The 22,929-nt window shown below is 57.1% G+C and overlaps 1 protein-coding gene across 6 annotated transcripts; it reads left to right on the forward strand.

The window, feature by feature from the left end:
• The first annotated feature begins 2,716 nt into the window (after positions 1 to 2,716).
• On the forward strand, positions 2,717 to 22,781 carry VILL (villin like). 6 transcript variants are annotated; one of them, XM_042235858.2, is made up of 22 exons: positions 2,717 to 2,748; positions 2,993 to 3,059; positions 3,733 to 4,143; positions 7,032 to 7,098; positions 7,235 to 7,309; positions 7,623 to 7,828; positions 9,022 to 9,130; positions 10,346 to 10,456; positions 10,758 to 10,957; positions 11,308 to 11,386; positions 11,479 to 11,577; positions 12,229 to 12,367; positions 12,517 to 12,617; positions 14,541 to 14,678; positions 14,784 to 14,942; positions 15,479 to 15,658; positions 16,178 to 16,323; positions 17,252 to 17,396; positions 21,072 to 21,257; positions 21,424 to 21,495; positions 21,930 to 22,259; positions 22,511 to 22,781. In XM_042235858.2, the coding sequence occupies exons 4-22, from the start codon at positions 7,033 to 7,035 to the stop codon at positions 22,622 to 22,624; spliced, it is 2,655 nt and encodes an 884-aa protein (XP_042091792.1). In that variant the 5' UTR covers positions 2,717 to 2,748; positions 2,993 to 3,059; positions 3,733 to 4,143; position 7,032; the 3' UTR covers positions 22,625 to 22,781. The 6 variants fall into 6 exon arrangements, with proteins under 6 accessions (XP_042091792.1, XP_042091791.1, XP_060258063.1 ...); XM_042235857.2 differs by lacking the exon at positions 3,733 to 4,143; XM_060402080.1 differs by lacking the exon at positions 3,733 to 4,143 and having other exon boundaries at positions 21,933 to 22,259.
• The last annotated feature ends 148 nt before the right edge of the window (positions 22,782 to 22,929 follow it).

A 22,929-nucleotide genomic window follows, 5' to 3' on the forward strand; every position in this document is an offset into this window, starting at 1 on the left:
CGGAGGCAGTCAAGGCCAGAGCGGTGCTGGCCAAGGAGAACCAGGCTCAGTGTCCTTCAGACTCCAAGCCCGGGTGTGTGGGAGGGTGGCCGGGCAGGAGGAATGGGTGGCAGCGCCCCCTCCTTGTTCTGAGGAGGAGGAAGAGAGAGGCCGGTACCGCCTCCTTGTAGCATCCTAGCTGCCTGTGAGCACTGCTCAGGACCTCGGTGTCCTCTCGGTGTGTCCAGGGCCTGATCCCATGGAGCTTGTCCACACCAGACACAACTCAGTGCTGCTCATCTAGGCCCCAGGCCAGCCCTGGGCCCACTGCCATCTCTCTGGGCTCACAGGTTACAGGGGAGGCTGTTCTGGAGTAGGGCAGTTATGCCCACCCAAGCTCTTCTAGGTCCCCCAGACCCAGAGATTTCTAAGGGGAGGGGTCTTGAAGAGGTCCTTGTGCCTCCCCAAGCTAAGCTGCTGAGGCTGCACGGTGCCAGGTGGGCTGTCCTACCCTGCCTACAACAGGAGGTGGAAGGAGGTGTCATTTTGGTTGAGTCCAGAACGTGGAAAAGGAACAACGGGCAGATCAAGGAGAGAGGCCTATCGGCAAAAGAAACAAGTGCAAAGATCCAGAGACTAGGATGAGGTTGGCATAGGAGACACAGGAATTCTGTAGCTGTGGAGAGAATAGAGCTGGGGAGAGAGAGAGGAGATGCAGCCAAACGGACAGGCATCTAGGGATATTATTTTAGGGATGCCAGTGGAAGATCTGAAGCAGGGGAGTGGCATGATCTGATTTATGGCTGAACCGTCTCTCTGGCTATGGTGGGAAGAAGGACATAGGGGCCAGAGAGACTGATGCAGGAGCTCAGGGTACCGACTAGTGTGAGAGGCTGCCTCCCAGAGCAGGCTGGCCAGGCCCAGGAGCCCAGATGAACCAACCACTGGCCAGCCTGGTGGGTGTGAGGGAAGAAGAGGAACTTGGGATGGCTCCCAGGTTTGGGGCCTGGAGCAACCAGCTAGATGTTTCTGCCCTTTTCAGAGGCTGTGAGGAGGTAGATCTGAACGAGGCCTGACGTGGATGTCCAGCGTGAAGGCAGACGTGCCAGGAGAAGCGTGACCAGATGAAGGAGATGGATGGAGGCTGAGGGGGGTTGGGAAGACCGGGAGTCGGGGTCAGAAGGGACGCTGGCGTTTCCATGGTGTTTGAAGCCTGGGGACAGGAACTTGGGAAGAAAATAGAAAGGCGACAAGAGCAAAGGCCTGAGCTCCGCTCCTGACGCTGAAAGGCCCCAAAGGAGACTGTGGAGCAGCCGGTGCAGCGGGGAAAAAACTTGGGCTGGGGGCTGATTCAAGGGGAAGGGGTGGTCAGCAAGTCTCTGGCTGTAGGGCCCGGTGGTAAGGTGAAGACAGGGAGTCAACCCCCAGCTTTCGGACTGTGGCACCTAGGAAGGAAACATTTCCAGGGAATGAGGAACAAAGACCAACCACAATGAGCAGAGAAGCTGAGATGAGATGGGGAGAAGTGAGTTCACAGCATTTCGCTGGACACCGGACAAAAGGGGCCAGGAAACAGGTGCTCAGGTAGGCAGAGCCACACTCACACATGCATGCGCTGTGCACACGCAGGTCCCAAAAGGGAACGGAGGCTCAAAAAGGCATTCTCCCACACATGAGGTCAGACACGCACAGGTATTGGCCAAGTGCCCTGTGACACGGGCCTCCATTCATACACAGGGACCCAGTAACTCTATCTGTGAAACAGTCACACACTGGCAGTACGTCCTCCCAGGCACAGTTGGGCCTAGATGTCCTGGAGTCGCCCCAACCTGTGACAGGGAGCAGTAGCAGTGAGCACTGAACATGGAGAAAGGGTCTTGGGGTCAATGGCAGCTTTCAGCAGTGTTTCTGCATTGGAAGGGGAGTCCACACTGGCTGCACTGTAGCTGGGACTGAGGCCATGATGACCCTGGAGTTTCTGGAAGGCTCTATTTCCAGCTCCTCCCACATCCGACAATCAGGAAGGAAAGGAAGGGGCAGCAGAGACGTGGGAGAGGCATCTTTCCTGGCAGGGGCTGGACTGGCCTCTCCCACGATGGGTATCAGGGCTCCCTGGGGAGGGCTGTGCCAGGCAGTGAGCCCAACTTAGGCTGTGAAGGACAGCGGAGGTGCAGGAGGGAGCCCTGGCCCCCTTCCCCACCTTCTGAAGTGGCCTGGGTCTCACAAAGCCAGACTGCCAACCCACCCGGCAATAAACAGCCTTGGTCCCGCGTCCTCTTTTAGTTTCCTGGGGTGGCCTGGGATCAGGGGCGGTCAGAAGGGAAGTCACGGTGGCTTCCACAGCCCACATCTCAGCAGAGCCCAGGCCTCCGCCCCTGCTCTCTCTGGCCACCAGTCCAGCCGTGGCCCTGGGGGCAGGGCTGGCTCCTCTCAGAGAGCTGGGTCAGTATTTGTTGACTGACTGACTGACTGACTTCAGCGTGAATGCCCCCGCCCGCCAAGCACTGAGGTATGTTCTGCTGGGCCAGGCGGGGACAGGGATTGAGTTGCAGTGGCGATGGGCAGAGCCGGGCCCCATGCCAAGCCCAGCACTGCCCACAGGCAGGGTGAAGGCAGAAGCAGTTTCAGCAGGTAGGCTGGGTGGGGAGGAGACTCCCGGGGCCAGGGTGGGAGGGCTGCTCCGAATCAGGAGCACACCACGTGGGGTCCCTGGGCTCAGGGTTGCCCAGGGGCCAGCAGAGCTGGGGAGGCAGCGGAGCTGGCCAGCAGGTGAGAACACTGGCCGGGGCAGGGAGGCTGCAACCACAGCAGCTCTGGGTGGAGCGGGGTCAGGGCGGGGGTGGGGGGCAGGGGAGAAAGTGGCAGATTTTCTGCAGGATGGGGGTGTCTGTCTCCTAGAGTCCATACCCTGGGGGGCCCCAGGCCTTCCCCCCTCCTCCCACTCCAGCAGGCAGTGCCCCTCCTCACTTCCTGGAAGTCAGGCAAAGTGACCTCGGAGTCCGCCCCTTCACAGGTGCCTCAGGAGGAGGAAGTTCACACCCCGGGGAGACAAGGGGCAGCAGACCCAGAGGAGGCTCTGGGTAAAGATGGGCGGGGGCAGGGGTAAGGGGGGGATGAGGGGACCCCACGGAGAGAAGGGAGCACCTGAACAGGAGGGGAACCCACAGGACAGACAGGGGCCTCTGGAGGGAGAAGCATACACAGTGGGGCGGAGGAATCACGAGAGAAGGGGGCGCAGAGGAGTGAGGATGTGTGGGGGATGATGGGGCACCCAGGGAAGGAGGGGGCACCAGGAGAGAAGAGCAAGTCAGAGGAGGAACTGGGCATCTGAGAGAGAACGAGGGCCATGGGGGGACAGAGTGAGCCCCCAGGGAAGAGAAAGGGGCTTCCAGCAGGAGAGGGCACTGAGTGGGGGGGGTGTCCCCACTCAAGGCAGGTGATGGAAGGGGAAGAGGGGACATGCTTGGGTGCGAGAGCCTGTGGGTCCGAAGGGGCACCCTAGGGAGGAAGGGACCACCTGGGGGAAGAAGAAGAGGGTGCTGGGGGGAGAGGGCCCCCACCCTTTGAGCACCCCTTCTCCACCCCCCAGCACCCACGTGGAAGACAGGTGACATGGATGAAGCCTCAGGCCCTGGGAGCCTGAGCGTGTGACTCCCCAGGCTAGCACTGGGTATCGGGGCACCCTGCGAGCCCCTTGGGGGTGATGCTGTCCCCCCACAGTGAAACCAGCCCGGTCCCAACTTGCTCCCACAGGAAGCCCTGGTGGCCCCTCTGCTGAGCCAGCCAGGCTTCCTGTCCCTCTGTCGCTGCTTCCCAGTCACAGCTCCTGGTCTGTCCCTCTCGTCACTGCCTGCCTGTGCCCTGGTCGCTGTCAGCAGTCACTGCTTCTGCCCGTCACCGCCGAATGTCACTGCGCCTGTCCCTTGACCTCACTGCGTGTTTCCCTTTGCTTGAGACCACCGTTACACGGTCACCACGTCTGCCCGAAACTGCCGGCACTGCCACGGCAGTTCTGGGAGCAGTGAGAGCGCTTGGTGACTCCATCCACTTTCCCCTCCGCAGTCATGGGCTGATGGACCTTCAGGGTGTCAGGCAGTGGTAGCCGGCAGTAAATGAGAAGCCCCTGGCCCCGGAATCCTGTGCTCTAGAGAGGGAGACCAGGCGGTGAGCACTCGGGGACTCCAACTCGGGTTGAGGAGGCAGCTCTAGCCCCACAGGAACCCCCGGGCGGCTCCCTCCTCCACCCCTCCCCGCCCCACACACATCCACGGCCGCCTTGGCCCTCTTTGAGAGGGTTGGTTGCTTCCCGGTGTGAGCTCACCAGGGCCTGGGTCCGGCCCGGATTAACACCTAAGGAATGTGGGCCGCTCTCTGTGGCCCCCATCACACTATGCCTCTGATTCTGTAACTCTGTCTCCCCTGCCACTTCCTTTCCCCCTGGCCATGCAGAGTCAAGGCTGTTCCTCCTGCGATACAACACGCTGGAGTGGAGCAGGGAGGGGAAGGGAGAGGAGTGAACACCACACCAGGGCCACGAGAGGGGAGAAGTTCAGAAAGAAGGGACTTCTGGATCTACGAGGCAAAGCAGCAGCAAGAAGGAAGAGTTGCAGTTGGTGGGATTTAGAGGTCAAAAGAACTTCCACCAGTGAAGCAATGACAAATCTCAGGCAGGGGATTCTGAAGGAGGGGTGCAGGGAAGCCTGAGGTCATTGAGAATCACCTGCAGACATGCAACAAGATCCGGAGCTGGCTCCTTCCCCAGATCCTTCTCATTCCCCTCCTCTCTCCTGTGCGCACTGGGAACCATGGAGCACAACAAAGTTGCTGTTTGGAGAGCCAGTGGCTGTTGCAGTCTGTTTGCAAGGCTTGTTTGTAAGCGTTCAGCTGTGTATCAAGAATGTGAGAGTGTTTGGGCCTGATTTACCCAAGCTGCTTGCGTTGGCTAAGCCTATCACTTGCTGCAGTGTCTGTCACCTTCTTCAGAGTCAGGCTGTAACGTTCAGAGTCTGTCCTGGGTTTGCAGAATCTTCATCTACTCTGCCAAGCCTCTTTCTATCCTAAGCCTGTTTGGAGAATCTGAGTCTTTTTAAACAGTCTGTCCCTCTTTCCTCATGGACAAGATACTTTTTTTTTTTTTTAATTGCAAAAGCTGCCCTGCATGCAAACCTCTCCCTGTCTACAGAGCTGGTCTTACATCCTTGGCTGGGACATCTCTTTCTGCTTAAAGACACTATCCTTGTTTTCAAAGATTTGTCTGTTTTCAGCACCTGTCTGAGTCAGCAGAACCTGTTCCCTTGGCAGGAAGTACCTCTGTCTCTAGACTGTGTCCTGCTTGCAGTCTTTTCCTCTTTCAGAGCCAGGTTCTATCTGCAGAACCTGAGCCCCGTTTGTACGGTCTGGGGTGTTTTTCAGGGCCTTTGCCTATTTGCACGGCCTATCTGAACTTGCCTGGATAGGAACTCTGTCTGCAGGCTTTACTCCTACAGAGTTCTCAGCACCAGGGGGCACTGTGTCTGTGAACACCTCTGTCTTTCTGTAGAGCCCATCCCTGTTGGCAGAGCCCATGTCAGCCTGCACAGTCTATTCCTAATAATTGCATGTGAACTTTTTAACAGGACCTGTTCCTATTCATGGAGTCTTTACCTGTTTCTAGAACTCATCCTTTTCTAAAGCCTGTCCCTGTTTGCAGAACCTGGGCTCTCTACAGAACCCAGCCCTGTTTCAATATCTTGCCCACGTCTGGAGCATCTGTGCTGGACCACAGAGCTGATTTCCCAGCTGGCTCCTTTCTAAAGACGTCACTGTTAACAGAGGCTGTCTGTTTGCAGAGCCTGAGTGGGCTTGCAAGACCTCTCCCTGTCTGCCAAGACTCTGTCTCTAGCAGCCTTGTCTACAGAGCCTGTGTCTTTTCACAGAGCCTAAGTCTCTCAGCAGAGCTCAGCTTGCCCAGCCTGTTTCCATCTCCCTGTGTGCAGGATTTGAGGCTGTTTCCCGTAGCTGTCCCTGCATGCTGAGCCTGACCATGCCTAGAGAGCCTGTTTCAGAGTTGCCTCTGTCTGAGAAGCACATCTCTGACTGGTAACTCTGGGCCTGTTTGCAGAGCCTTGCCTATCTGTGTGCCTGTTCATATCTTCAGAGTCTGTCCTTTCTGCAAAAAGTCGCTGTCTTAAGAGTTCGTCCCCATCCACAAAGATTTGCAAAGCCTTCCCCATTTCTGAAAAGCTCCTCCATACCAGCAGAACCCAGGACTGTTCGTAGAGCCTTTCTCAGCATTCACAGCCTTTGCTTGTTTGTCCAGCCTGTCTGAATTTCCCCAGGCACAGTCTGTGTCTCTTCACACAGGTTGTCCTTTCAAAGGTGGTGTCTGTCGACAGAACTCATCTTTGTCAGGAGAACCTGTGCCTGTTCCATCCCTTTCTTGGGTCTCAGGAAGCTGTCCCTGTTTGCAGAGCCTGTGCTTGTACACAGAGCCTTTCTCTGCAGGTGCTGTGTCTCTTTGCACAGCCACCTTCCAGGTATCTGAAAGACCTTCGCTTATTTGCCTTATGTGCAAAGCCTATCTATCTTGCCTACAGGATTCTGTCTTAATTCAAGAGCTGTGTCCCTGTTGGCAGAGGCTGTCCCTGCCCGCAGCACCTGTTGTTACTGAGCAGAGCCCTCACCCTCTGCAAGCCTATCACCATCCACAGTGCCTGTCTCTGGCTGCAGATCCTACATCTGTCTGTTTTGAACTGTCTGTTGGCAGGGGTGGTCCATAGACTCAAAGCCTATCGCTGTCTACCAAGCTCAGCCTTTTTTCAAGAGCACAAACACAGACCACAAGCTAGGTCCCTGTTTGCAAAGCCTCTGTGCTGACATCTGCAGTACCTGTCCTGGTTTTCTGGCACTTGTGTTTATGCAGCCCTCGTCATAAGGGGCACAGGCCATGATGAAGGGGCTTTGGAGAGCTGTGGGTGGGGAGAGCTCCTGCTTGGAGCCCAGAGGAAGGGGGTGGGCAACCCGGGCCTGAGGACTCCAGCTCCTGTTTCCTCTCTCACTCCCTCCTGATCTAGGATGGACCCCAGGTGGGGCCTCCCTAACACTGAGAGTCACAGGGACCTCCACATATGGATCATTGAGGTGAGCAGCACAACCAGAGAGAAGAGCTGGTGGCAGAGAGGGTTCGGGTCTCCGAGACTAGGCTTCCCCGACCCCAGAGGGTCATGGTCGGGGGAGGGGCTCTCCTGAGTCCTCACGAGGCACCCTCCTCTCCCAGAACCTGCAGATGGTGCCAGTCCCCGAGCCGGCTTATGGGAACTTCTTTGAGAAGCACTGCTATGTCGTTCTGCATGTGAGCACGTGAGCCTTTTGGGGGACTGAGCAGGGGGAGGGGCACAGCCCACTGGGGGCTCTGATGATGCAGATTAAGCTCCACCCTGGGAAGAGGCAGGCTGGGAGCCCAGGAATCGCATCCCACAAGGAGGCTGCTCCGCCCTTGAGACCTGTTTGCCCTTCCCTCCTCATTTTCCTTCTCTTACCTGTGGCAGCACCTGACCAGTCTCCCCACAGCCCTTGCTACCTCCTCCCCCTTGGGCCCCAGCCCACCCCGCCCGCCCCTGGGGCCTCAGCCCCCTGCCACACACACGCAGACTCTCGGGCCCTAGGTCCCCCAGCGCCTGAAGGCCACGCCGGGGGCGCCCAAAGACCTGCACTACTGGATCGGCAAGATGGCGGGAGCGGGGGCGGAGGGCGCGCCGGGCTCCCTCCTGCAGCAGCTGAACGAGGCGCTGGGCGGCGCCGCCGTGCAGCACCGCGAGGTGCAAGGCCACGAGTCCGCCTGTTTTCGAAGCTACTTCCGCTCGGGAATCATGTGAGTGAGACGGGCAGGGGGCTGAAAGGGCCAGAAGCTGTGGGGTGGCTGGCAGCTGGGGCAACTGGCTTCCTCATCACAGTGTGTGGGGTGTGTTGGGGTGTGTTTGCTTTTTTTATATATATAGAAATCATACCATACAACCTACCCATATAAAATACACAATTCAGTATTTATGGTATATCCACAGACTTGTGTGATCCATCACCACAGTTTTAGAACATTTTCATCACCCCAGGAAGAATATCCCTACCCTTTAGCATCAGTCCCCGCTTCCCCCCATACTCCCGTCCCTCCGTCTGTTTAGATTTATCTCTTCTGGAGATTTTACTTAAATAGAATTAGACAATGCCATGGGTGCCTCTACCACATTTTATTTGTTTTCATCGCTTAATGGATATTTGGCTTGTTTCTACTTTTTAGCTGTTACGGGTAATACTGTTGTGAACATTGGTATACAGGTTTGGGCTAGTTTTTGCCCCCATTTTTATTGAGATATACAGTACTGTATCAGTTTAAGGTGTACAGCATAATGGCTTTACTTGCATATGTCGTGAAGAGATTACTGCAATAAGTTTACTCACCATCCATTATTGTTTATAAATCTTTGTGTGGACATTTGTTTTTCATTTCTCTTGGGTGTATACCCAGGAGTGGATCCCAGTTTTATTTTGAGTTCACTTTTGTGTTACCATGCCCAGTATAAATATGTCTTTTGTTGTAAATTGCTTCAAATATGTTTTTAATTACCAAATGCATTGAACCATAGGAAACTGCCAGTATTTGATCATTCTGTTGAACCAAATACATGTAAATACTGTGTACATAAATGCACGCACACATGTATACATGCACATGCAGAAACATGCCAGCCCATATATGTCGACCTACCGGTGGGCACACATCAGTGAGTATTCACGTCCACCTACACACACATACACAGTCATGTGAATTCTATGCATACACATCTATTCTCACACAGATACATACCCACATGCATACCTGCATGTGTCCACATATCCACACATGGATAAGCACATGCACAGTCCTGCCCCATATGCTTGCACACACATGTTCATACATGTTAAACAGGCATGTGTGTCCCCACACGTGTGCGTGCCCATGTTCGTGTCTGCACTCACTGCCATTCGTGGCGGTCTGTGGTCTCATGTGGGACCCTGTGCTCTCCTCAGCTACAGGAAGGGAGGCCTGGCCTCTGCCCGCAAGCATGTGGAGACCAACGTGTACAACATCCAGCGACTGCTGCGCATCCGAGGGGGGAAGCACGTGTCGGCCACTGAGGTGAGAGCTGCGAGGGATGCCGCCTGACCTTGGATTCAGCTGGACTGCGTGTCCTGGAGTGTTGGGAGGTGTGGGAGGGCGGTGGGGCAGTGAGGGGAACATGGGCGGTCAGCATTCCCCAATGGCCCATCCTGATGAGGAGAGAGAAGGCAGAGCCCGGCTTCCAGCCCCACCTCTGCCATGTCTCCTCTGACCCTTGGTCTCTTCGTCTGTCCTGGAGCACATTAAGACCTAGGACAGTGAGGCGGACGAGATGATGCACCTGGGTGGCCCCGGTAACCAGCACCATGAGAGAGAGGATGATCTGGGGAGGTGCACGGCCCCACACTCTCATACACATCATCATTGCCACCCATAGGCACACACAGCCTCTCCCACTGCTACCCCAGAGCCACTCGGCCTATTGAGAGCCTTTGTGCAAATTAGACTTGAGTGCTCCTTACTTCCGTCAGGATATTGATGGAAAATACTGATCTTGTGAGAACAAGACGGCCTCCTGCCATCCAGTGTGGTGAACAGTCAGGGGTCTGACAGCTGCGATATGAACGGCGCCCCGGAATTGTGCACATTACTGTCTGTGCAGTTCCGGACTCACAGGCAGTCCCGCCCAGGCTCATGCAGGGCCACCCGCTGATTCAGTGACCGAACATCTGGCTCATGCAGGGCCACCATGCAGCCCGAGGTTTTGCCTGTTAGCCTGCCATAATTATTCAGAGCCCCCACTTTTACTCTCAAAAGTGCCTCTGTTGGGGTGACAATTGCCCTCAGTCCCAGATCACACTGTCCCCTACACAGGCACACAAGCACTGTCACCCAGGAGCACACACAGCCACATACATGGAGAAACGGACGCGTGAGCCCCACTCGTATCCATATGTCCACGTACACACTCACTGCTGTGGACACGCGCCGATAAGTGTCAGATTCAGTCACGGACACCCTGTGAAAGGAAGCATATTGTAGTCACAGACACCCAGAGACGCACCCAGCCACACCCACACAGTGACCCTCGAGGTCTCACATGCTTACACCGATGCGTGTCTACACGCAGCTCACACCTACACCACACACACCACCCCACACTCATACATACTGCTAGCTGCACACAAGTGACACACCTGAGCTTCGCTCACACGGGCAGGGGCTGGCTGCGGGCCCTTCCCAGGGTCCAGGCAGTACGACCCCCCGTCTCCTCCCTGACCCTGGCCCTCGCAGGTGGAGCTCTCCTGGCACAGCTTCAACAAGAGTGACGTCTTCCTGCTGGACCTGGGGAGGATGATGATCCAGTGGAATGGGCCCAAGGCCAGCGCAGCCAAGAAGGCACGGGTCAGTGTCCACCCCAGGAACGAAGGGCTGCAGGGCTTGGGGAGACGGACGGTCCTCCATGGGCCCATCCTCCAGCCACCCCAAGAAGTGGGCATGGCTCTCTGCCCAAGAAGCAGAGAAGCACCTACAAACTGAGTCCAGATTCCGCACTGGGGGTACCCCTGGATGCCAGGATCAGGGGGTACCTCCCCAGGCCCCCCACCTCAGAGCTGAGCAGTGACAGGAAGGGTCTGGGCTGGAATGTCTGAGAGGTGAAGGGGGCATGCTGGGGAGGCCCTGACTTCCAGCTCTGGTCCTGCAGGGCCTGTTCCTGACCCACAGCCTCCGGGACAGGGAGCGTGGTGGTCGTGCACAGGTCAGTGTGGTGGATGATGAGGCTGAAGCCACTGACCTCATGGAGATCATGGAAGCTGTGCTCGGCCACAGAGTGCGCAACCTGCATGCCGCCATGCCCAGCAAGAGGATGAGTGAGCTGCAGAAGGCCAATGTCCACCTCTACCAGTGAGCAGGCCTTGGGAGTGGGTAGGGCGGGTGTGTCCATCGTTACTGCAGTAACATGGTGCCTCTAGGAAGGCCTCTAGGAAAGGCTCTTGGCTGTCTGGCGCAGGCCATGAGGCACCTTAGACTCAGCCTGTACTCTTGCACGGCTACCTTCCTGAGAAACTCATTGTACAGACAAGGCTACTGAGGCCCTGAAAAGGCCAGGGCACTGCCTAAGGCTTCTCAGCAAGGCTGCGGAGAACCCAGCCCCCAAGCCTTCTGCCTCTGGACGCAGGAGGGGCGGTGGCGGCTGGAGTAGAGCCAGGCCAGGAAGGGGCTAAGCTGCCCACATCTGCATGCCTCTCCCCTAGAATCTGCCAGAAGAGCAAGGATCTGGTGGTCCAAGAGTTGTCGACCTGCCCATTGACCCAAGACCTACTTCAGGAGGAGGTGAGGCAGGCTTGGTCCCAGCCATCCCCACCCACTCCATAACTCCAGCCCAGTCTGGACCACACACTGACCAGCTCCACTTCTGATCCCAGAACTGCTACATGCTGGACCAGGGCAGCTTCAAGATCTACGTATGGCAGGGACGCCTGGCCAGCCTCCAGGATAGAGGGGCTGCCTTTAGGAGGGCTCTGGTGAGGCTGGGGCCCTGTCTCAGAGGGTCGTTGTGCCGCCCTGGGGTCTGAGGATGGGAGACATCTGTGTCTTGGGGTCTAAAGGGAGGGGTAGTCCTGCCCTGGGGCCAGGAGGGGGATATCTCGTGCCCTTGGAGCCCTGTCTGATGGAGAAGACTATAACCCGGTCCCGGGGTCCAAGCCTGGAGACCCACTGCCCTATCTGAGGGAGGAGACACTCTGACCAAAGATCCAGGGAAACACACGGCCCCTCTCTGGGGTGCCACAGGCTTGTGGTGCCCTGGAGGCCCTGGCAGGGAAAGACCAGAGAGCATCCAAGAAGCCATGTGTAAAAGGGAGCGTGGGGGACCGACCTTGAGGTCTGAGGATTCTCCAGCACTGGGCCCACCTTCTTTTTCCAGGAGGGGAGGCAGGGTTCTGCCTGGAGTCTGAAGGCAGTCATAGCCCGCCCTTCCGGAGGCCCGGAGTAAGGGGAACCTGCGTGTCCTCAGGGACCTAGGGGAAGTCGGTAGTGTCGGAGCCAGCTCCTTATGCGGGTCACGAGCTCAGTTAATTAATGCTGCTCAGTGCACAGCTGGCCCCGCGGATTCCGCGGGGTAGAGTAGAGCAGTGGGCCCCTGGGCCACATGCCTCACCCAACTCCCGCCCCAGAGCTTCATCCAGGCCAAGGGCTACCCGAGCTACACCAGTGTGGAGGTGATGGACGACGGCGCCGAGTCGGCCGGGTTCAAGCAGCTCTTCCGATCGTGGTCTGGGCAGCAGCGCAAGAACAAGAACCTTAGTGGGATGGGTGAGAGGGCGTGGCCAGAGAGGGGGCGGAGCTCCGAGCTGCAGTGGGTGGGGCAGGGCCCAGACTATCCCAGAGAAGAGTGAGGGGTGTGGCTGGAGGGGGCTTTTTGCGTGATGAGCGGGGCGAGACACCCTCTGTCCCACCCTCAGGTAAACTGCTTCAGGTGAAGCTAGACGTGGGCAAGCTGCACAGCCAGCCTGAGCTAGCTGCCCAGCTCAGGATGGTGGACGACGCTTCTGGGAGCGTACAGGTGAGGGGCACTGGCTTGGCTGGGTGAAGATGTCTTCAGGTGAACCATGTGGCTGCTAAAGAGTCGCAGGTATGCCCTGGTGCACGTCCGCACACAATCAGGGACCCTCGGGGGCATGTGTACATATACCCACACCGCCCCTGAGCCAGCTCACACTGTGTGTGACAGTATTGTCACACACAACACACAACAATGGCCACTTGCTGGGTAACGCTCATGGCACTCAGCACAGTAACATCTGGACAATTAATTGTGCCCTTTTGTCGTATGTTTGACACAACCATACCTATTATATTATAGACACATACACCTTTGTCATTGCACTTATTCACAGCTAGGTACACAGTTGCAAACATGCAGCTGTACAAACTCTACATCACACATGATCACACCCTCACACATCCAGCCTTCAACACAGTCACACCCTGGGCTCAGACAGATGTCCTGGGAGATGCAGGGTTTGGGGGCTACTTCCAGGCTCTGTACAGGGCAGGGTTGCCTCTTGACTTACTGGGTCACCCCTGGTCAAGGCCCTTAATTTCTTCAGGACTCAGTATTTTAGAAGACTCCTTTTTTTAATTTGCAAAATGGGGCTAGATCTGTGGTCCTACCTGGACCCCAGGCTGGTGTGGGGGTGCTGTTAGATGATGGGAACAGGACAGCTGGCCCTGTTTGAGGGGGTGCTAGTTCTCAAGGTTGGCCAAGGTCAGAGAAAATACTGTTGCTCCAAGGTTCCCTCCAACTTTTGCCCTGATATGGACAGACAGTGGCAATGAGCGGAGAAGAGGCTGAGAATAGGAGGACGGGGAGCAGGGAGAGGGGATGATAGGTTGGAGGACAGGGTGAGACTGAGGGAGAGGGGGGAGAAGACAGAGGAAGAAGACAGAAGCTAGAGGGAGGAGGGGTTAGGGCAGAGCGGGAGGGGTGAAGGCCCAGGAGAGGAGAAAGGGAGTCAGGGAGAGGTGGGGTACCCCGGGAGAGACAGGCAGCCGGGAGAGAGAAAAGGAGAAACAGGAAAATGGAGATAAGGGCAAGGAAGGCAGGAAGGAGGGGTCTGTAGCCCAGACCCCAAGTACCAAGGCAGAGAGCGAACCCACCCACCCCAGCCGTCGGGGGACAGGCAGACAGGGGCAGGGCCCAAGCCAGGAGGCCGTGCAGCTCCCGGAGGCACGGGACGGGAGTCAGCCTGTTCTGCAAGAAGCAGGATGCTGGGTCCTCTAGTCTTTTCCAGAGACTGCTGTCAGGCCTCAGAATGCCCTGATATTGTTTCTTACTACATCAAAGTGAGCACTGTTACCTCCACTTTACAGGTGGGAAAAGATTTACACTTTACAGATTCACTTCACAGGTGAATCTCAGCGTGGACTCACTGCCCATGTGGGTGACCAGGATTCAACCGAGGTCTCCCTGGCTTGGCTCCCCACAGGAAAAAGAAATCACGCTAAGTGTGACGGACTGTTTCCCTTTCAGTCTTAAAACAGGCTTTGCTCTTCTAAATGACACTTGAGAACAGGAAAATTCTCCAAGAACCCCTGGGCCTTGCTTCCGCCCAGCTTCTGCTCCCCTGGCCTGAGCAGCGAGCAGCAGTGCAGAACCTGTCTGGCCCTCGTCCGGCTGTGGCTGGCGGGCTCAGGATGGGGTGGCCTGAAGCAGCCGGGGCAGCCTCTGGAGTCCTCCCTACTTGTTTGTTGCAGGCGCTCCACACCAACTCAGAGTTCTGGCTGTGAGCAGCCTGGTGCAGATGTAGGCCCCAGGGGTCCGTGGGGGGAGCACAGAGCCTAGGGTGGGTGCACACCTCGGGGGGAGCCCCTTGCTGCACAGGTGCAGCCGGCCTCTGGCTGCAGAGAGCTTCCTGGCTGGACAGGTGAGTGGGCTGGTTTAGGTGGAGGCACCACCCGTGCCTGTCCATCCCCTGTTCCCCAGGTATGGTGCGTCCAGGACTCATGCAGGCGGCCTGTGGACCCCAAGCGTCACGGACAGTTGTGCGCTGACTGCTGCTACCTTGTCCTGTACACCTACCGGAGGATGGGCCTCACCCAGCACGTCCTGTACCTGTGGCAGGTGTGCCGGCCTGAGTCGGGTGGCGGGCACCCTCAAGCCCTGAAGCTGAGGAGCCGAGGATGGGGCCTGCGACCTGTGCTGGGCCCTCACCACTCCCGCCCACAGGGCCTCCAGGCCACGGCACACGAGATCAGCGCCCTGAGGGCCAACGCCGAGGAGCTGGACCTGTGGTACCGTGAAGCCCTGGTGCAGGAGCACGTGACCATGGGCAGCGAGCCCCCCCACTTCCTCGCCATCTTCCAGGGCCAGCTCATGATCTTCCAGGTAGGGCTCACCTCGCTGCTGCCGCCACGGCCTCCCCACCCCACTGTGTGCCCGTGGCCTTTCCATGCCCAGGCTGCGCACTTCCTCTGCAGGCCAGGGGCCAGCCTACCGCCCCTCAGCTTCCTGGTGTTTCTCTGAGGCCCAGGCACTCTGAGGGTGACCCCTGCCTGCCCCATTTTCCTCTCCCGTCCCCAGAGCCAACCACAGAACAGGGGCACAGTGAGGAAGCCAAATAGAAGGGGAGCCGGGGCCTTGTCTGGGGTCACACACAGACCCAGCTGCTCACCACTTTCCACCTTTAAGGCCTGGGGGATCCTTGCTCTGACCCCTCCGAGATGGGGTGAGGGATCCATTTAGAAAGGCCCTGGCCCCCTATTCCACACTGAGGGGATTTTCCCACTATACACTCACAGGGTCCAGAAAACAGAGGCAGCTTTATGAGGGGGGCCCTGGGTGCCGAGGCAGTGCAGCCCCCACTGGGAGAGGGAGGCAGCCCAGGAGCCCTTACCTCAGCCTGAGGCCCAGTCCTCTCGTAGGGGCGCCCCAGCCACAGCAGGAAGGGGCACCCGGCACCCGCCGTCAGCCTCTTCCACATCCAAGGCACCGACAGCTACAACACCCGGACTGTGGAGGTGCCAGCCCGCGCCTCAGCCCTCAACTCCAATGACGTCTTCCTGCTGGTGACAGCCAACCTCTGCAACCTCTGGTTTGGAAAGGTAGCCCACGCCCAGGGCAGGGGCACCAGCCCAGGGAAGTCCATTCCTCAGCGGAGGCTGACTGCAAGCCCAGCCTCGGACAGGCCAGGAGGGAGGCGGCGGAGAGCCGCCTGTGCTTTCTGGAACCTGGGGGAAGTTATAACGTGACAGGTGGACAGGGGCGTCCACAGGTCAGAGCCAGGCCAGGCCCGGGCCGCCTCCCCTCCTTCTGGCCTCGTTCAGGGACCACGTCCCTCCCCAAGTCTCTTGGGGATCTTCAGCTGATCTTCAGCATAAAACCTGAATGATCTGCAAGTCTAGAGGTCTCCATCCTGTGCTCCAGCCTGGAGAGGGTCCCTGTGACCTTGATCTCCTGAGGAGACAGAAGCTGGGGGCGGGGGTGCAGGGAGGAAGGAAGACACTTCTTCACGTGTGGTGGGCCACGAGCCCAGGCCTCCCGGCCCCCATTAGCGGGGGATGAGGGGCTGGAGGTGAGGCCCTCTCCCGCTGCAGGGCCTGACCCAGCTTCCTGCCTTCCAGGGCTGCAGCGGTGACCAGCGTGAGATGGCGCGGACAGTGGTCACCATCATCTCCAGGGAAGACATGGAGATAGTGCTGGAGGGTCAGGAGCCTCCCGACTTCTGGGAGGCTCTGGGAGGCCAGGCGCCCTACTCCAGCAACAAGAGGTGACAAGGCTGGGAAGAGGGGAGGAAACTGAGGCCCAAGAGGGTGGGTGATTAGTTACGGATCACACAGGGAACTAGACAGAGCCCAGGAGCCCACCCCACCCTTCCCTCTCCGCTGACTTGTTGCGGGAAGATGCTGGGGAGAGCGATGCAGTGGCGCCCTCTGCTGGAGAAATGTGCTCCCTGCATGGTCCCGTCCTGGACCCTCCCGTTCGCAGAGGGCCTGGGGGCAAAGCGCAGTACCCCAACCCTGCACTTCCCACGGGTGGTGTCCCCAGGGTACTGGGACATATGGGGGAACAGCGTGTGAGCAGTGTGCCAGAATAGTGTGCGTGTAGTGTGTAAATGGGTAAGGAAGGGCAGAGTGAGGTCTCTCAGGGCTCTGGAAGCAGAGTGCCTGTCTCTGTCTGTGGGACCTGGCTATTCCCCACACGTCTCCTGAGTGCCTACATTCTGCAGTCCCTTCTCTCAGTCTGGGTTCCCTTCTCCTACTCCTCTCACCTTTGGCCTGAGGCGCAGCTCCTGGGCTCCCAGCCTGGGATGGGGCCAGCAGCTTCTCCCTCCCAGGGCAGCAGGACTCCCCCTGGGCCCTCCCTTCCCTCCCGGCCTCCACACTCAGCCAGCTGCCCCCTCCTTCCCGGTGCTCCTTCCCCGGGAAGTTCACGGGGCAGCTTGTGCTTCAGCTGCCTGTGGGTAGACAGATCACCTAGCTTCCTCCACTGACACATGGAGGCCTGAAGAAGGGCAGGCGTTTTGGGAGTGGACCCTGAGACGGGGGGAGCTCAGAGGAGGGCCAGCACCTCCTGCCCCAGGAGGCGTCACGTCCCAGCCCCGGAGGGGTGGTGGAGGAGTGCTGTGCGGAGGGCTGGCTTGGCCCAGGCTGCCAGAGGCCCAGGGGCCCCTCACAGCCTGCTGCCATGCTGACCAGGCCCCCTGAGGACGTGTGCGACTTCCAGCCACGACTGTTTGAGTGCTCCTGCCAGGCGGGGCCCCTGGTCCTCACAGAAGTAGTGTTCTTCAGCCAAGAGGACCTGGACGAGTATGACGTCATGCTGCTGGACGCCTGGCAGGAGGTGCGGTCACCTGGGTGCCCGGGTGGGGTGTGAGTGGGATGGGTCTCTGCGCCTGTCTAACTGGGGGAGAGTGTGTGTGGCTTCGTGTTTCTGGCCACGTGACTGCATATAAGGCTGCGGGTGAGTGAGCACCTGTGACCTTGAGACCCCGAGACCCCGAGGACTGTGACCCTGTGGCTGTGGGTGAGACACCAGGGGTGACTCTGTCCCGGGGAGCCTGTGGGAGACTGTGCCTGTGTGTCTAGCACTCACACGCGGTGGAGCTGGGTGCAGGGGAGCTGGGTGCAGGGGAGCTGGGTGCCTTCCGACCGCGGGAGTCCAGGCAGCCAAGTGCCTGTGGCTGACATGTCAGTGCTGAGTGGGTGTCCGTAAAGTGACTGTGTGTGTGTGTATACGTATGTGTGTGTAGTGGCCATAAAGTGACTGTGTGCACATGTATGTGTGTAGTGACCATAAAGTGATTGTGTGTGTGTATATGTATATGTGTATGTGTGTATAGTGCCCGTAAAGGGATTGTGTGTGTATATGTATATGTGTGTTTGTCCATAAAGTGATCGTCTGTGTGTGTGTCTGTGTGTGTGTGTAGTGGCCATAGAGTGATTGTCTATATGTATTTGTATATGTGTGTGTGGTGGCCATAAAGTGATTGTCTGTGTATATGAAGAGGTGGCAAGAATACACAGAAGAACTGTAATGTACAAAAAAGAGCTTCATGACCCAGATAATCATAATGGTGTGATCACTCACCTAGAGCCAGACATCCTGGAATGTGAAGTCAAGTGGACCTTAGAAAGCATCACTACGAACAAAGCTAGTGGAGGTGATGGAATTCCATTGAGCTCTTTCAAATCCTGAAAGATGATGCTGTGAAAGTGCTGCACTCAATATGCCAGCAAATTTGGAAAACTCACCAGTGGTCACAGGACTGGAAAAGGTCAGTTTTCATTCCAATCCCAAAGAAAGGCAATGCCAAAGAATGCTCAAACTACCGCACAATTGCACTCATCTCACACGCTAGTGAAGTAGTGCTCAAAATTCTCCAAGCCAGGCTTCAGCAATACGTGAACCGTCAACTTCCAGCTGTTCAAGCTGGTTTTAGAAAAGACAGAAGAACCAGAGATCAAATTGCCAACATCCGCTGGATCATCGAAAAGCAAGAGTTCCAGAAAACATCTATTTCTGCTTTATTGACTATGCCAAAGCCTTTAACTGTGTGGATCACAATAAACTGTGGAAAATTCTGAAAGAGATGGGAATACCAGACCATCTGACCTGCCTCTTGAGAAACCTATGTGCAGGTCAGGAAGCAACAGTTAGAACTGGACATGGAACAACAGACTGGTTCCAAATAGGAAAAGGAGTATGTCAAGGCTGTGTATTGTCACCCTGCTTATTTAACTTATACGCAGAGTACATCATGAGAAATGCTGGGCTGGAAGAAGCACAAGCTGGAATCAAGATTGCCAGGAGAAATATCAATAACCTCAGATATGCAGATGACACCACCCTTATGGCAGAAAGTGAAGAGGAACTAAAAAGCCTCTTGATGAAAGTGAAAGAGGAGAGTGAAAAAGTTGGCTTAAAGCTCAACATTCAGAAAACAAAGATCATGGCATCTGGTCCCATCACTTCATGGGAAATAGATGGGGAAACAGTGGAAACAGTGTCAGACTTTATTTTGGGGGGCTCCAAAATCACTGAAGATGGTGATTGCAGCCATAAAATTAAAAGATTCTTGCTCCTTAGAAGGAAAGTCATGACCAACCTAGATAGCATATTGAAAAGCAGAGATATTACTTTGCCAACAAAGGTCTGTCTAGTCAAGGCTATGGTTTTTCCAGTGGTCATGTATGGATGTGAGAGTTGGACTGTGAAGAAGGCTGAGCGCCGAAGAATTGATGCTTTTGAATTGTGATGCTGGAGAAGACTCTTGAGAGTCCCTTGGACTGCAAGGAGATCCACCCAGTCCATCCTAAAGGAGATCAGTCCTGGGTGTTCATAGGAAGGACTGATGCTGAAGCTGAAGCTCCAGTACTGTGGCCACCTCCTGCGAAGAGTTGACTCATTGGAAAAGACTCTGATGCTGGTAGGGATTGGGGGCAGGAGGAGAAGGGGACGACAGAGGATGAGATGGCTGGATAGCATCACCGACTCAATGGACGTGAGTTTGAGTGAACTCCAGAAGTTAGTGATGGACAGGGAGGCCTGGCGTGCTGTGATTCATGGGGCTGGAAAGAGTCGGACTCGACTGAGTGACTGAACTGAACTGAACTGAACTGATGTGTATATGTATATGTGTGTGGTGTCCATAAAGTGATTGTGTGTGCATATGTGTGTGTGTGTATGGATGTGTGTGTAGTGGCCATAAGGTGATTGCTTGTGTGTATATATATGTGTGTGTAGTGTCTTCGTGTACCTGCATTTGATCTCTATATTTATTTCCTCTCTGATCTTCACTGTTTCCTTGCTGGTGCTGACTTCAGATTTTGTTCTTTTTCTAGTACTTGTAGGTAATAAGTTAGGCTGTTTGTTCCAGAGTTTCTGGCTTTCTCGAGGCTGGCCTGCGTCACCATGGAGCTCCCTCCGAGGACTGCTTTGGGTGCATCCCATAGGTTTTTGTATGGTTGCGTTTTCATTGTCATTTGTTGGCGTGCGTGCATTTGCCTGTGTTCAGACAGCTGTGTGTAATGGCTGTGTGGTCAAGGAACTGGCTGTAAGTGGCCAGACCAGCCAGGAGCAATGATGCTGTGCAAGAGAGACTGTGAAACTGGCTGACGGTATGGGTGCCTGCGTGAATGTATTCATGCGACTGTGCGATCACGTCTCAGTGTGGCCGGATGCAGTGGCGTTTCCAGCCACTGTTTTCCAGGCTGTGCCATCCGGTATGACTGTGTTTAGGTGCAGCTGTGTCTGTGTGTGGGTGATTGTGTGTGGCTGTGATTTGCCCTCTGGCTGAGTGGTGATGGACAGTTGTGTCTGTGTAGCTGTGGCCACGTGTGTGTGTGTCTGGGACGCCGTGTGAGTGTGGCAGGGAGGCCTTTGGGATTCCATCCCACTCAGAGCACAAGCAAAGCCCTGTGCCCAGCAGCCCAGATTCTCCCTCCCTCTCTCTGCTCTGGCCACCTTGTCTTTCCGGCTGCTCCTTGAGCGCGCCAGCACGCTCAGGGCCTCTGCGCTGCGTGTCTCCCCGGCGCAGAGCATCCCCCACCCCCACTCCCTCAGATCTTGGCTCAAACGTCATCTTTTCGGTAAGGCTTTCCCTGACTCAGTGACCCGTCTGCCACTTCACCACCACGACCACCACTCCTCTCCCTGCCTTGTTTTTCTCCATCTGATACTCTACATAATTTACTTATTTTTGTGCTTCCCCCAGCAAAATGAAAGCTCTGCAAGGGCAGGGATTTTGTCTGTGTCTTTTCCATGGTTGAGTCCCTCATCCCAGGACAGTGCCTGGCACACCACTGGGACTCAGTAAATACGTGTGGACTGACTGCATACATGCAGGCCTGCGAACCTCCCGGCACGTTTCCGGGGGGGTGGGGGTGTGGCCGGCCTGCTGGGTGGGTCTGGTTGGCTGGGATGTGTGTGGGGAGCCCTGAGACCACCTGATGGACAGGGCTGGGAGGGAAGAGGTCAGCTCCACCCACCCAAGGCCAGGCCCACTCTGTGGCCCAGATCTTCCTGTGGATGGGGGCAGCTGCCAGCGAGTGGAAGCAGAAGGCTGTGGCCTGGGGCCAGGAGTACCTGAAGACCCACCCAGCAGGGAGGAGCCTGGCCACACCCATCGTGCTGGTCAAGCAGGGCCACGAGCCTCCCACCTTCACTGGATGGTTCTGCAGCTGGGACCCCTACAAATGGAGTGTGAGTGACACCTGGACTCCCCATCCCCACCCTAATCCACGAGGAGGGGGCCACCCTGATACACTGAGGGGGATCATCACCCTGCCCAGGGACCTCCGGTCTGTGGAGGGAACTTGATCCCTTTGTTGCCCCTCCATCGAGCTCCCATCCTGATTCTTGCCCCTAGAGCACCCAGTCCTACAAGGAGGTGGTGGAGGGTGACCTGGGAGCAGTTTCTACCATCTCTGAGATAACAGCCGTGAGTATTAGGGCCCCCCTTCCCTGGTGGCTCAGATACTGAAGAATCTGCCTGCAATGCAGGAGACCTGGGTTCAGTCCCTGGGTTGGGAAGATGCCCTGGAGGAGGGCATGGCAACCCACTCCAGTAGTCTTGCCTGGAGAATCCCCATGGACAGAAGAGCCTGGTGGGCTACAGTCCATGGGGTCACAAAGAGTTGGACCCAACTGAGCAACTAACGCTCGCACGCACACACACACACACACACACACACACACACACACTCTCTCATGGGTCTGGGCTGGCATGGCCCAGCGGCCAGAATGAGCAGGGAAGGAGCCAGGTGCCGGAGGGGCAGGAATGGCGTTGGGGGCAAGAGGACCAGGCAGCTCAGTGCAGCCTCCCGAGGGAGCCTATCCCCCAGCTTCCTGAGCCTGAGCCCCCTCTCCTGGCAGGAGATCGTCAACTTCCAGCTGTCCAGATGGCCAGGCAATGACAGGGCAGGCCCGTTGGCCCTGCGGGCCCTCAAGAGCTCCGAGGACAGCTCCGAGAGCTGGAGCTCGCTCTCGGAGCTGGGCCCTCGCGTGGGCACCGGTAGCCGGAGCACCATCAGCCGGAGCACCATCAGCCGGAGCACCATCAGCCGGAGCACCATCAGCAGCGCCAGCAGCAGCAGCTACCAGAGCAGCCCCCGATCCCTGGGCAGCGGGGGCCTGCCCCAGGAGCAGCTGAGGCACCGGGCTGCCAAGGACCTGCCGGAGGGCGTGGACCCAGCCCACAAGGAGGTGAGTGCTCAGAACCCCTGCTGCTGCTAGTCCCCACACTCGTGCAGGGAAAGCTGAGCTGCAGGCACCCAGGGCATGACCCACAGGTGGTGGGCCATGGGTGGCTGCCCTGGGAGATGAGTGTTCCAGACGGGGTGATGGGCAGAGAGACAGGGGAGAGGATGGCACATCGGGGTGGGTGGGACAGGGTTGTGGGCTCAGCTGACACCCTGCCTCTGCATCCACGCTCTCCTGCCCCCGCCCTGCCCCAGGCCTATCTCTCAGACTCTGATTTCCAAGATATCTTTGGGAAGTCCAAGGAGGAGTTCTACAGCATGGCCAAGTGGAGGCAGCAGCAGGAGAAGCAGCAGCTCGGCTTCTTCTGAACCCAGGCCCTGCCCTGCCAGTGCCACCCAGATGGCCCGGGCGTGGGCACCCGCCTGCGGGCACCTCCCTACAGATACCTGAGCCTGAGGAGGCCCTCCTGGCACTCCCTCCTTGGAGACTCCTGGTCCCTAAAATAAAAGCCAGTGGCTCTGACAAGGTGTGGTGAGTCAGCTTTCAGGGCTGGGTCACTCAGGTCCGCCTCTTAGGGGAGTGGGCCTCTGGGACTGGGGGTCGGGGGGGCTGTGACATTCCAAAGCCTGAGCCCTCCATGCCCTCCACCTTGAGTGGGTTTGTTTCGTACTGG

The sequence above is a fragment of the Ovis aries genome, chromosome 19 (genome assembly GCF_016772045.2).
Source record: "Ovis aries strain OAR_USU_Benz2616 breed Rambouillet chromosome 19, ARS-UI_Ramb_v3.0, whole genome shotgun sequence".
NCBI classification, from domain to species: Eukaryota; Metazoa; Chordata; class Mammalia; order Artiodactyla; family Bovidae; genus Ovis; species Ovis aries.